At 30.0% G+C, this 15,474-nt stretch overlaps 1 protein-coding gene across 2 annotated transcripts in view; it reads left to right on the top strand.

Annotated features, from left to right (window-relative positions):
• The first annotated feature begins 4,456 nt into the window (after positions 1 to 4,456).
• Positions 4,457 to 15,474, top strand: part of LOC106473119 (integrator complex subunit 9-like) — a 14,765-nt gene continuing 3,747 nt past the window's right edge. Inside the window, exons 1-8 of one of the 2 annotated variants that reach the window (XM_013933799.2) lie at positions 4,457 to 4,591; positions 7,043 to 7,174; positions 8,407 to 8,462; positions 9,901 to 10,050; positions 10,698 to 10,784; positions 11,980 to 12,078; positions 12,846 to 12,971; positions 14,369 to 14,425. In XM_013933799.2, coding sequence (XP_013789253.2) covers positions 7,129 to 7,174; positions 8,407 to 8,462; positions 9,901 to 10,050; positions 10,698 to 10,784; positions 11,980 to 12,078; positions 12,846 to 12,971; positions 14,369 to 14,425 — 621 coding nt within the window. In that variant the 5' untranslated portion in view covers positions 4,457 to 4,591; positions 7,043 to 7,128. The remainder of the gene's footprint in view (positions 4,592 to 7,042; positions 7,175 to 8,406; positions 8,463 to 9,900; positions 10,051 to 10,697; positions 10,785 to 11,979; positions 12,079 to 12,845; positions 12,972 to 14,368; positions 14,426 to 15,474) is intronic. The other variant, XM_022401617.1, reaches the window with a different exon arrangement.

Here is a 15,474-nt window from a genome sequence, read left to right as displayed (position 1 = left end):
TGGCAGCTATCCGTGCCGTAATAATACGTAATATATATAAAGCATTCTTTGTATATGTTTATAATATTGTTATATTTAATATTTATTGTTTATATGTTCAGTTCAACTTAATATTAATTTAGAAGGTTTATTAATTTATTTTTATGTAAATATTTAGTTTAGAAGCAGCAGAAACTTTTCAATTGATAATACAAGATATTCATGTGAACCAGATAAAGGTATATTTCATGTCTGATAAATAGTCAAGAAAATCACAGATGTATATATATTATTGTTATTAATAAAATAATAAATATTTATATTTTATAATATATATTATATATATTTATTACACTCATGAAAAACAGTCAGACGTGTTATGTGATGCAGTTGCTGTCGTGAACTTGTTGCGCGAGGATTGAACTTATTCTCTACAGCAACCAGACATCATTTCTCTTTATTTCCATTCGTTATTCTGTCAAAGCAACATTTAGCACGAGGTTGCATCGCCATGTACATTAGCTAATGACATAAAATGGAATCCGGTAATAAAGATGATGTTTCTGTTACAGAAGTTTTTAACAGTGAGTCTAATCATGGAATCAGCCATCCTTGGCCTTACATAAAAGATTATTTTGTATTTTTGGAAGTGAAAGTGCAAGTGGATCTCAATTCTAAAGCGTCTTGTTGCAGTATAAGTTGTGTTTACCCCAAAAAAATGTTTACAATGCCAATAAGAAATCACATCTTAATCTAAAGAAACACATTAATTACAAATATTTCCATAAACTGAAGGATTTTAAATCATGCTGTAGAGTGCATTTTCTCAATAAAGAAAGACATTTTTGAAGCCAAAAAGAACTGGATTGACAGACAACAATTTCGAAAAGCTGTTGCCTACTGCAGTTAAATAACAAATTAAAATTGAACAAATAATAAGGGACATAATATCTTCTAATATTAGAGACTTATTGTTTTATATTAGCCTATTATTACTGTCATCATATTCATTTAGTTTTTGATCTTGTGTTTTTTAATCATTGATTGTATCGAAGGCTCCATGTTTGTTAGCTGCTTTCCTTTTGTCATTCACAGATATAGATAGGCTGTTCTGAGAAGTCTGTCTTATGTTAATGTAGCAATAAAATATTACCATTTACCAATATATTTTCATTTTTCATTTGTTGATTAGCCATTGACAAACAAAAATTATCATAGAAAATGTCACTTTCAAAAATAGCTGTAGTTATAACACCGCAATATTTATATATATATATATATATAATTACAACAGTAGTGCCTGTGTATTTTTCTTGCTGTAGCAATAGCAGAGCTCTGTCCACCAGTGGCACAGCGGTATGTCTGCGGACTTACAACGGTAGAATCCGGGTTTTGATACTCGTGGTGGGCAGAGCACAGATAGCCCATTGTGTAGCTTTGTGCTTAGCTTCAAACAAAACAAAAGCAGAGCTCTATTGAAGAGGTAATGTGCAAAGATATAGTCCTGGATTTAAATCTTGATCCAGGAGTCTTGTTTTTCATTTAAATTTAATGTAAAATATTGTCCAAAGCTGGTGCAACTAGCTTATAGATAAAAAAGACCTACAAATTTGTAAATCAGTGTTAAAAGATGAAATCACGTTTTTTTATAAGTTTCAAAAGCAGAATATAAAAAAAATGGATAGAAGTTAGTATTTGGTAAAAACAGATTTTGGTATTTAGGTAAAAATCTGTGAAAATATGTTTTTCATTTTTTTTTTCAGGGGTAACTGGTTAATTTTTCTGTTTTACTTAAAGATATCAAAATTCGTTGATTGATTTGGGTTTTAATTCTTGAAACTTTATGTTTTTTTTTATAAATTATAAAGTACTCTGTTGAAAACATCGTAGATATACTAATATCCCAATTCTAAATATTTTTTATTCATCTTATTTGAAACTTGTATGTAAAATTGTGTTAAACAGAATCATTTGTGTATTCTTATAACTTCCCTTTTATATATGAAAATGTAATCAATTTTTTTTGCAATTTTAAAATGTTACTCTAGACAAGCATTGCACATTTGAATTATGGTGGCTTTTACCCTATGTGCACAGGGTCATTTTGTTGTACTTATGCCCATCTTGGATAATTATAGAGTACAATAATTCTGAATTTACTGAGTCATTCTGACTCAGACTAATTAGTCTGATTGCAAGATGATTATCACAATAAGAATAAAAGTACTTTTTTCTTAGCTTACATTTTCTCCTAAATTAATATAAATTTTTTTCAGTAAAATTCGATATTTTTTCTGTTATTTTCTTTACCCTAACTGTAATGACATTGGCAATGCAGGGTAAAATAAAAAAAATTAAAAATACAAAATAAATCTAAATTACCCTATCTTCTTTTTAGAATGACTGCATATTCTATCAGACAATTATACATAATCTGTTCTTACAGCCAAAGCTAATAGACTTTTCAAATCTTGGTTCATTTAGTTTTATTGCTATACAGTTACATTTAGATCCTTACAGAGTACACCAAAAAGCCACTTTTCACGGCGGGACAGCTTGTGTAAACAAACAATCAAGTTACCATCATACATATTTGAATTACACAGTCATGAGTAATTTTTTCATTCAAGTTTTCTTATCTCACCTAATAAATTCTTGATTTTTACATTTTAATAACTTTTATTACAATAAATAAATAAAATATGCATAAAAAATAAGAAATTTAGTACTTATGTCTGGAGGCCTAGCATGGCCAGGTGGTTAGGGCGCTCGACTCGCAATCTGCGGGTCGCGGGTTCAAATCCCCATCCCACCAAATATGCTCTCCCTTTGAGCCTTGGGGGCATTATAATGTGATGGTCAATCCCACTATTCGTTGGTAAAAGAATAGCCCAAGAGTTGGTGGTGGGTGGTGATGACTTGCTGCCTTCCCTCTGGTCTTACATTGCTAAATTAGGGACGGCTAGTAGTGCAGATAGCCCACATGTAGCTTTGCGCGAAATTCAAAACAAAAACAAATTTATGTCTGGACTCTTGCCCTTTCTAGGTATTTCCCATGTTGAAGTTGAAGTTTTGTAATCCTACTTTTGTAACAATGTTGGTGTTCCACAACATAATTCGACTTTTATTTTGAATATGCAGTTTAGAATGTAAAATATTATCGTGCACAAAAATAGAATGTCCTAAAACTACTATAACTTAACTGGCTTTCTAACTAAGGTATAAATGGAATAAAAAAATTCCGTTATCTGGTTGAGCCAAACACCACAATGGCAAACAATAAATGAGGCCAAGTATTTCCAAACTTGTCACCTGAACAAACTAGCCTCATAACGAGTTCAGTAAAGTAGAATCTTCTCTTTCTATTGGTTAAAAATAATTCAATAGAAAAATGTCAGAGAGAATATGCAAGTTTGACTTTCCTGTTTATATCAATAAAGCAGAAAGATTGGAGGCTATAAATTTACGTTATGGCTTAGCAATATCTATACTATAAGTGTGTGATTTGTATCAAAATCGGGATATCATATAGGAATAGAAAAAAAGTAAAATGGTCAATTCAGAGTTAAGAAGTGCCATTGATACAGGGAAGTGAAAAGTGAGAGTTTATTGAAATATTTTCTTCTGAAATTAAGAAAGTTGAATAATGTTAAAATTTGGATTATAAATGATATTTTGATCTAAGTTTATCAACATATATTGATAATAGAGTTGTTTAATTATTTTGAATGTAATTCTTAAAAAAGTTGTGACATACACACTTTTGACCCCCCCCCCCACTTCCATACACACAGGGTTAAGATGTGATATTCTTGCAGTTGTATAAAATTAGAGCTTTTGGTGCAAAAGGAATCTGGTGAACTCTTTAAAAGTATCACCAGATTTGTCCACAGGAATAAATGTCAGTTTCTAGGCTTTCCCTTTAATTATGACCACTGAAGAAAATATTTAGAAAAAATCTTTCAATTTACTACTTTCATTTTAAAGAAGTCTCAGTTCTTAGTTCATCATGTTTACTTAGAGTTCTACTTATTTCATGCATTTGCATCATTAAATTATAGCAGTCATTTCATTGTAAACTTTTCTTCGCACCACAGTTTTTGTTTGAATTAATGTAATTTGAACAAGCAGCTTTTTATGTTTCTGTCATAATGTTCTGGATCATTATAATTCTATTGAAAATGTTTTCCTCATAGAAAGGTACTTGAGAATCTCATTAATGTAGTGTAAACTTAGGGTTACATTTTGTATTTTGAGTTATTAAAACTTGCCAAGTTGGTTTGGAGATAATTGCAGTAGTAATACCGTGACATTCATGAAGATCTTGTTTAGCATTTGGCGATTTTAGCAGTAAGGACCAGAGGGAGGAAGTTGTTTTGTCAAGGCTCCACATTAGCCACAGTTGGCTGTACATCTTGATGTCAAATTGAGGTTCATACGTTATGTTAAAACTTTTATTGATACTTTTCTGATTATTCAAAGTATTTGCTTGATTTGTGATCTCCTAGGCTCTCTCAGAGCAAACAGTCCAAGGTTTATCTCCCAGAAGAGCCTTTTCCTCATGCACACCTTGTCCGTAACAATAGACTGAAGCATTTTTCTGGACTTAAAGGTAAGGTAAACTGTGTATATATGTAGTTACGTCTATTTTTTTATTTTCTTTTTTTTTATAAGATGTACATATTTTTAGCCCATGTAAAGAATTGGTAATGTAGAAATGACCTTGATTTGTTGTAGTATGTTACATCGTAATTTTACAAAAAAGAATTATCAGCCTTAACAGTCTTAATAGGTTGTTGTTTATGGTTTCTGAAAGATCTGCAGTATTAGTACTGTACAACAAAATGTGCTGTGACATGGAATCCTTGCATTTAACTTATGCAATTACCCAGTGCTATTACTCTTTTAGCATTTACCTTTATTTTTAATAATTTTCATTTTCAACATATTATGGAATTTTGTGTGCACCTGTTTAAAAAAAAATGACCACAATTTATAAAGACAATTTCACTACAGGTATATTTTAGTTTAATTTGTTTGTCTTGTATGTTACTTCAAATGTCTGTTCACATGTAGTGGAAGTTCTTAGATGTTATTAAGCTTATTGTTTTGTGGAAAAAAAGAAAATTGCAAAGAAACCTGATAGTTTATGATTGGTACAAAACAAACACTGATAATGTGTAATGTTAATTATATGTTTATGCTTAGACTCAGTGAGCAAAAACAATATACATTTTAGAAAGTAAAACTAATAAACATTAATAACTTATCACCCTATCACATACCAATAGGTAACAGACAAAATAAATGGAAAAGGTCTGTGAATTATTTGTTTACAACTATATTAAAAATTATCATGCTTTAACATTTTTTCATTGATTTTCTTATTTATTTAATACATGTAAATTATTATTTTTTTACTGCAAATTTTAGGTTTTAATGTTAAAGTGGGTCTCTGAAGTCCATCCAGTTATCAAAGAGTTGATACATAATCTTGTTTTATATTTTAATACTTTGTTCTGGATTGTAAATAAATGAAATTACCAATACATTAAAAGAGAAATACAGTAGAGCAGTTCTGTCAGTGCTAAAAAGAATGGTTATTGAAGTGTATAACTTTGTTTTTTGCTACTCATTTCATTCCAACAGAGTAATTCTTACATATGCAAATTATTTAGAAAACAATAAGTGTACAGCTTTATAAGATAAATGTTTTATACTTACTTTGTTTTAATTTTGTAGTAACTGTCAATGAATAGAGAATACTTCCTGTCTGTTGAGCTAAGGACTAAAGAGTTGGCAACATGTTACAAAAACAAACGTAAAGTTGAACTTTAAATTAAAATACACTGTTAATAAGTTTGTTTATCTGTGTGTTTTATATTGCATTTCAAATTTTATCAAGAAATTTTACCAACTTTGTTCTGTTATTTCATGCTTCTCTCAAGAAGTGTACAGAATGTGTATAAATTTGACTAAAACAACAGTCTGTACTTAAAAAAAACAAAAAACAGTGCATTCAGATGACTAAGGACACATAAAGTATGAACATACTGTCATTGACATAAGCTGAAATAATTAGTTCTGTTGCACGATTTAGGTAGTTGGAAGGTCTGCTTGGTAGGCTGCAAGTCTCATTTAAAGTTATCACGAAATTTTAAATAATCAAGAACGTATAAGATGAGGCTAATTGACCTAAATTGTTTTTAAAACCCATCAAAGCTACCTGAAAACACAATTACACTATGTTCTGTTTTCAGTATTGCCTAACAGGCTGCAATCCTTTCTCCATTATGTTAACATAAAACTTCTAAGATGATTCTGTTCTAATGATGGGTGTCTTGCTACATGAAGAGCCAGATTGAAACTGAACATCTTTAATACTGTTGAAGCATAATTGTGACTATCAAAAAATACCCCACCCCAACCAATCAATAGGCAAAGAAATGGTGCCAAAAAAATCACAATTACTTCTCGGGCTTGTGAGGATAGAATCCCAGCTCTGTGCTTGCAACACATGATTAAATTATACATGGTTCACATGCAACACTTTCAAAACTAAAACTTGAGTGGAAACTTTCTATCCAACAAACCCCAACTCTGTACTTGCAACACATGATTAAATTGTACATAGTTCACATGCAACACTTTCAAAACTAAAACTTGAGTGGAAACTTTCTATCCAACAAACCCCAACTCTGTACTTGCAACACACGATTAAATTGTACATAGTTCACATGCAACACTTTCAAAACTAAAACTTGATTGGAAACTTTCTATCCAACAAACCCCAACTCTGTACTTGCAACACACGATTAAATTGTACACGGTTCACATGCAACACTTGCAAAACTAAAACTTGATTGGAAACTTTCTACCCAACAAACTTTCAGTTGATTGACTGTATAAAATCTAAAGTTTTCTAGCTATCTATTAAAGTATTAAGGGGCAGTTCACATAATTTGAATACGGTTTATTATTCACTGCAACTAGTGTATGCTGTTTAAAGATACTAAATTTGATATAATTATTTTTTTTCACTTGTATATTTTTTTTTTTGCAGCAGAAGGCTTCAGTAATGAATTCCGAACACCATGCATAGTATTTGCTGGTCACCCTTCACTACGTTTTGGTGATGCTGTCCACTTTATGGAGCTGTGGGGGAACTCTTCAAACAATGTGGTGGTTTTTACAGGTCTTGTTAATAATTAGATTATCACATAGAAATATTTGTTTTTATGACAATAAGGGGTTATTTGAAAAGGAAATAAGAAAAGAAATATTAATCTTGTCTTTATATAAACATCCTAATGTGAAACCTAATATAGGTTAGGTACTTTTTGAAAGTTTAAAGAAAGTTCGTAAATGTTTTTTTAAAAGTTACATACCATTTGATGGATTACTATTGCCATAGTTACATCGTCATTATAATTTTTTTTTCATTTCAACTACTTCTAATGTAAATATTTTTTTTTCCACTTATTGATCGTCTATTAAAGTTATAAACACAAAGCTTAAGGTTGTTGCATAGCAAACTAGACCACTAAACTAAGAGTACATTAAGTAATTTAACAGCAGTAAAAAAAAACCTATAAATGGAATATAGCTTAATGTATTTTATTTCAATTTTTGACTTTGTATTTATAACAAAGTTCTTTGAGATTGTTGTATAAATAGATTTATGTTTTTAAAGGGAATGTTTCAAAAGAGCAAGTGACTTTACTGAAGTGTTTATTTAACATTAAGAAGTTGCACGTGTATCTCATTTAAGCAAGCTTTACGGAATGTTATTCAGTATCAGCTCCAGATTTAGGTAGGAAGTTAACGCATGAGCACATCTTTTTATAGTTTTGTACTTGCTTTCGTTTTCTTCCCTAATAGGTATTTTTTTTTATATTCAGAGTGTGGTATTTTTATTTGGGGCTGCAGAATAGTGTCTTAATTTTAGATAGTTTGTGTGTCATACCAGTAAATTAATTTGAAGTAGCCTATGTCTGATAATATTGTGTTTGAAAACAATTGGTTTATGATTTTTTGTGACATTTATTTTTGTCATAGCTGACAATTTTTGAATATTTTCAATCAAAGTAATCATATTTTTTTATCTTCAAAAATTTATTCTTACATAACTAAACAGTTGATGATCAATTCCAATCTTCAGGATGGCCTAGGAGTAAAACTTCAGAGTTTATAACTCTAGAATTTGGGGTTTTGATTCACACGGTGGATGCAGAGCAGTTAGCTCATTGTACAGCTTTGCACCAAGACACAAACAAATAAATAGTCTCTGTGATACTTTTCTTTGTACCTGTCTTCTTCATTGTTGGGAAAGAAAAACAAATAATCTAATATGCTTTTAATTTTAGTTGTTTACTTCATTGTTTATTCTGTAACTTGTACATATCATATTTCTTTCTTCTTGTACAGAACCAGATTTTCCATACCTTGATGCTGTTTCACCATTCCAGCCTCTAGCGATGAAGGTAAATGTCCTATTAATTGTAATTTGTTAACATAAATGAAAGTAAACATTATATTTTCTGAAGCATGTGTTATTATCTTTATATCAGTATAGGGTACGAAAGCATACCATTCATTTTCTACCTTCTTATATTAACGTAGACATTTTCAAAATTTGTCATTTATTCTGAATATATGAAAATTTTGCATAACAGAAAATCAATAAGTTGATTTTGTTCTAGCTGCCTTTATTTCTTTATTGATCTTAAGATAATACCTATTTTGCCCATGAGAAATATTGTTGCATGTTGTGCAAAAGGTCAACAACAACAGTGTTCTTCACTGGTAGAGCAGATGATATCTAGAGGTTACATCCCTTCCTATGTTGAATGAGAATGACCAATCATTTGGTAGAACTACATGCTATGAGTAAATACCATTTTTTTCCATTAAGTAACAATTGTTAGATTTAAACAGTTTAAACGAGATCTCGGGTTAGTTGGTGGATGGGAAGAAATCTTTAGGATAAAAAAATCTGTTGAAAAATTCACAAATCCAGTAGTGGGTGACTGTCCGGTATCCTAACACAAGTATGTCTAATGTGTTTGCCCATTGATTTAAAAAAAGATTGCTTTCATTTCATGTAACACATCATATTCAGTTGTTTATTTCTTTGCTTGAACTTGGTTATTTAATTAAATTCAGACTTACTTCATAATGTATCCTGCCAGTCCTTCTGTTATAAACTTACCTAATGTCATTTCATGAGGTCAGTTTAACCTGAAAATATCACATATATACAAAGAAAAACTATCTTCAAATTTTGAATTAACTTACTACAAACAATTTGTTTTAGTTTGAGCTCTTCTCTAGTGACAGTTCTTAATTTATACAAATTTTTTTACTCTTAACTTTATAATTTATAACCTGATAATATGGTGTTCTTTGTATTAACTATTGGCTGTTTGAAAATCATAAAGTTTAAACAGACCAATCTAAGTTAACTTTTACTGCTTATGAGCACTAATGATCAACTGTTTATATCAGTGTCTTTGTGTCCCATGTTTGTAATAGGATACTTTTATAAACTTTTGCTTTAAGCACATAATGATTTTTTTTTATAAATTATTTCCTAAAAATTCTCCATTGAGTGTATGTAGAACATAATGGAATTACTTATTCTTTAAGACTAATAATGGTGAATAGCTAGTTATCCTTTTTTATTGTCTGAGTAATTCTGGAATTATTTTTAAGTTCATAGTTATCATACTTTTACATATCACTTTGCATTCCTGATTTCGTTGTTTTTATTCTAACTTTAAGGTTTTTTTTCTTATTAAAGTTAATAAACAATACACTATTTCTCAAACCAACATACTTTTCTAAAGATGTTTCTTTGTTAGTAAATACTTTTATAGCATAAAAGTGTGTTAAATAATAAAGTTTTTATTTTCCTCGAAGGTGTTTTATTATCCAATCGATACAAGCCTTAGCTTCAGCCAAGCAAACAAGTTGATCCGAGACTTGAAACCTTTGCACCTTGTTGCGCCAGAAGTGTACACAACTCCACCAGCTTTGCAGAGACATAGATCTGATCTGAAAATTGAAGCAGTAAGTTAACGTTTGGAGAAAGTTAAACATTTAACAACTAAGATTGGTTCTATATCATGTTGCCTCTTGATGATGAGATTGTGCGGTATGGTTGCTCATTTGGCTTTAGAAAATACTGTTGTATTTGGAAAAACATATTCATATACATGGTAACAGAGGTTGTAGTAGAAGACGTTTAAAGTTACGTTTTTTTCCAAAATTATTTTTAAGCATAATGTTTTCCTGTAAAGCAATTAATTGATTTTTACTGAACATTTCAGTAACTTACCCAGTTATTAAAATATCTTTGAGTATTGTGAAAACTGGATGTGTTAAATCACAATGAAATATTTTTAAAAAATTGTATTGTTAACAAAATATTTCTTGGTATCTGTTTTCACTTTGTTCGTAATGGTCCCATGATGAAAACAGTGTTAGATTTGTGTGTTGTATGATATATATCCTGATGTATAGAGTAAAATAATTGTTTGTGTATCAGTATTTAAATCCAACTTGATTTTACTAAGATTTATATATATATTTTACAAAACCTATACTTAAAAAAAGTTTATTCTTCACAAATAGAGCCCTGTTTAGTGTCTGTGTAACAATTTATCTAGTGAAACATTTGGAGGCTTATCTTACGGTCTCTGTATCTTTCTTTGCAGGATTGTCCACTTATTGCATACAAAAGGGGAGATGTTTTACATATTCCTCTTCAAAGAAAGTATGAGAAAATAGAATTGGATCCAGAAGTTAGTACAAAAGGTTTACAGAAATATTTTGGATGATGATTTTTGGTGTTATTTGTATTATTGTTTTGTAGCTGTACTCTATTGATCAATGCTGTCATTCACAACTTTTAATACATCAGTTTAATCTTTTAATTTTCTTGTAAACCTGGCACAGCTCTTAGAAAAAATTAACTTTTTTGTTTTGTTTCAGTGACATTAACATATTATATTAATTGTCTAACACTAAGTTTCAGGAAAAGAAACGTTTAACCAATTTGGATAATAATAATAATGCTGTACACTACAAAAAGAAGAAGAAAATATGTACATGTAAACTAAAAGAAGTTTGAAATTACTCTTTAAAAAAAGATTTTAATATTTCCATAGTTGTTCTTCTTTCATTATAACTGAATAGTTACTGTAAACAAGAAAGTATACACTCTTTAACACTAATAATTTCCATAGAACCATCATAAAAAGTACCATAATCTTTCATTGGTATTTGAAGGCAATAACTCATGTTATTAGTGTATTGACACCCTGTTCAGTTTGATATCATCAGTAAACAACATATTTTTGAAAACAGTCTTTTAAGTTTACCTATTTCTTTTTACTCATAGCTATTAAGAAAATTTCTGATTGCACTACTAGGTTAGAAAGAAACAAAATGTTCGTATGAAGAAAACACCAAAAGGATGAACTGCCGAGTGTACATCACTTATATGCTTTTTTTAACATAGATTATTACAATTGAAATACAGTTGTAGTCACTTTAAGTTTCCTCGATGTTATACCTTCATTTTAATACTTTGAATACCTGTATACTTTTAGAAAAACAGATGTTTGTTGTGATTAGCAGCTCTTATGAAATGTGAAATTAGATTTAGAGTGTAGATTTATATTGTAGTGATTTATAGCAATTAAAGAAAATAAAATTTAAGATTATCATAATAGCATAACATTTTTTAAGTTCGTGTTTTTGTAATGCATTCAATTTAACCTGTAATTTGGCTCTAAAGTGATTCTTCTACAATATCAGTAACCTTTTTTTTATAGCATATATTTTTCTGTGTGTATTAAAAACTAATAGATGTTTATACACATCATGTACATATTGTTACAATGTTTTATCCTGTATATCCAACAATAAACAAGTTCTAAGCTATTACATAACATGGTACTACCTTTTATTTAAATTATATACATGTTATTGCAGCTAGCAGCATCTTTAACACCCACAGAAGTAAAACCAGGGGTTGCCCTAGCAACTATCACAGGAACTCTAGTGGTAAAGGATAATCGGAGTCACTTAAAGGTAGTTTAAATATAGTAAACTTTGTCTTTGTTTGTTAGAATGTTTTTCTTGTTTTTCTGTGCAAGTAAGTAACAGTAACCCACTGAAGAAAGAACCTACATAGAATTATTTCATATGTACATCCTTCATAACACATTGTTCTTGTTTTTAAAATTAGTGTGAAACTTTCTGATCTGAATCGGTTAGAATTTTTTTTTTTACACTTAGCAATGTAATAATGTTTTATTTTGCTTATAAGTAGTTTTATTTATATGTTCCTATGTATGTGTGTGTTTGTATGCAAATTAAATAATTTGGTGCACAATAATGTTTTTTTTTGTCATATAAATGTTTTATTTATAAACTTACTGTTAAAATTAAAAAGTTGGAACTTTAAAGTTCTTTGATATTAAAATAATTAATCATATTTAACTGATCTAAGAAACATGAACTGGAGAATGTCCAGTTTTCTGCTGAGAAGGGCATTCCCTGGTAGCATAGCAGTGAGTTTATGGACTTACAATGCTATATTCCAGGGTTTGATTCCCCGCAGTGGACACAGCAGATGGCTCAATGTGGTTTTATTCTAAAAAAAAAAAACTGAAAAGGGTTGAAATCTAAATGCTGAGAAGTTCATTTCCAACTGTGTTTTTTTTTTGTTGTTGTTTATTCATTCTTGTATTTATTGTTGTGCTTACTTGAAAAATCTCTGTTTCTATAATTACATTTTCTACTACTGCTAATGTATTTTCTAATATATTCAATATATATATTTAATATATTCACAGCCATTACTAGAACCAGATGGACAGGTGCCTGCTACCAAGAAAAGAAGACATGATGAGAGCAGAAATCCTACAAGTTACACTTGGGGAAGCCTAAATATTGTTCAGTTTGTTCAAAAGTTGGCCAAGGTAATTTGTATTAATTAATAAACTAGACTGTGTTTGAGCCTGCTAGGAAAATTATTATAGTTACCCTAAAATAACACACTGAAGATAAAGTAATTTTAACTACTGCAACCCTCAGTATAGGTTATAATTTAACCCAGATTTTTGATGTGCTTTCATGACCTTTCCTAAAAGCTTGTTTAGATTGATAAATTACTTTGAAAGATTCAACTGTGTTTAATGCTTTTAGTAAACATGTGTTTATCTGAACAAGAGTTTTATTTTGGTACAAAACATATTCTGTAAATATAGTGATTAGCTCACCGGGTAGAAGTGTTCAGTATTTATAAATTTGAAACAGCATCAACAGTAACACAAAGATGATGGGGAAGAAAAACATGTGATGATCATTGTAGCATATTTGAAAGAGAGAAACCAACCAAACAAAACTTCCATCATTATTCAAACCTCCCAAAAATAAAGATCCACTTCTTCTAACAATAGCAGCCCTAAAAGAATAAATGAAGTCAAAGGTAGTGGACATTTATGCCAGTCTGCTCCTGTGCTGACCCTTGCAGGTTATAAGGTGTCTTTCTACTCCTGTGTTGTCCCTCACAGTTTGTAAAATGTCACTCTGCTCCTGGGTTGTCCCTCACAATTTGTAAGATGTCGCTCTGTTCCTGTGTAGTACCCCAGTTTGTAAGAAGTCACTCTGCTCCTGTGTTGTCCCTCACAGTTTGTAAGATGTCACTGTTCCTGTGTAGTACCCCAGTTTGTAAGAAGTCACTCTGCTTCTGTGTTGTCCCTCACAGTTTGTAAGATGTCACTGTTCCTGTGTAGTACCCCAGTTTGTAAGAAGTCACTCTGCTCCGTGTTGTCCCTCACAATTTGTAAAATGCCACTCTGTTGGTTAAATCAGGTTATTTTTATATTGGTGTGGCATGAGTTGTAGTTGGTTTTCTCTCCTCTGGTCAGCACTAATTGGAAGACTAATGTAAACTAATTAATTTGATATGATGTCACATAAATCAGTTTCAATAATTGTCACTGTTCTAAATATAAATTGTTTTAATGTTTTGTGAAACAATACTCATCAGTGACTAAGTAAAATATGACACTCTAAAGAGTGAACAACTAATTTAAAAGTTGAACGTTAAAGTAACAAATAACCCTCTTTCCATTTTTTTTTTCACATACTTGACATGCTACAAATTCCATTTTTATCTTGATTATATGTTATTGTGATCTTTCGTATTTACAGTTTTGTGTAAGAAACTTATCTTGTAGCAGACAATATTGGTAAAGTGATTATTAAGCATAATTTAAGTATCAACAAAATATAAAAAAAAACAAAAAACTATTGTTCCTTATAATTCATCAATATCCCTTAATACCAGTGTTTTAAATCTTTCTTCTTTTAGGCTGGGATTATTGATGTTAAAGTAGAAGATAGCTCAACTGGTTTTGTGGTTCATTTGGTAAGTTCACTTTGTGATATTTGCTGACAACATAGCTGTGTAAGTCAGTTTTGACTTATTGTATACTAAGTGTAATGTAAGCTACCAAGTTACTACTTTTGTTATGATTAAGATGTCTATAAATAACTCAATACAAGGAAACCGAGTAGCATTATTATACGTTTTTTTCAAAAAATGAAAAATTATCTCTGTGATAAGCATGTAAAACAGATATTGCTAGCGTATGTTCTAAAAAATGTTTTATTTGTAAACTGACTAAGAAATGTAAAGTAGTTATTGTTTTTCACAGTTTTGTTGCTTCTTCTTTGGATTAGTCAGTGAAAAGAATATGTCATAAGTAGCAAAATTATTTTTTATAATATGACTAGTTGTCCTATGTGTATCTGATGTGTCAGCCAGTAAAAGAAAAAAAAAATAAATGTGAGAAAACTAAAATGGTCATTATTTCACAAGATAACTTTACTTAATTTAGTCAATGATTTTTTTTTCAGTTTTTTTTTGTGGAAATTCAGGACCAGATCTGTGAAATGTATAAATTATTGTCTATAATTAGGTAGTTTAGGGTGAGTCCAGCTAAACATTCTGAAGTTTATCAGATTGATTCAGTTATAATCTTACTGCATTAAGTTAAATTTTACTCTAATGGTTACAGGTACAGGTTACAGCTGGTATAGATTAACACTCTCACCACAGGCAGATTAGAGTCTGTATGTCACAACTTTTTAAGAGTTATGTTCAAAAATTAGTTAGACTACTTTATTATTAGTGTATACGAACAAACTTGGAATCAAAATGTAGATAATAAGTCAGATTTTAAAGTTATAAGGAAATATGTTAAATTATCCTTAATCTCTCCTATTATGAGAATTGTGACATTTGTTCTCTAATTTATTTACCACCATTCTGAGGAGTATGGAATTTCTCATTATAATATAAATAATACTCAGGTAGGTAAAGCATAATTTTTAAAGCCTTCAATTGTATTTGTCTACAGAGCCATAAACTATAAAATCAGACCCACTTGTCACACCCACCTTTTACAAGTTGCC

Source organism: Limulus polyphemus, unplaced genomic scaffold, assembly GCF_000517525.1.
Source record: "Limulus polyphemus unplaced genomic scaffold, Limulus_polyphemus-2.1.2 Scaffold5900, whole genome shotgun sequence".
Lineage (NCBI taxonomy): Eukaryota > Metazoa > Arthropoda > Merostomata > Xiphosura > Limulidae > Limulus > Limulus polyphemus.
This window is presented reverse-complemented; position numbering and strand designations above follow the sequence as displayed.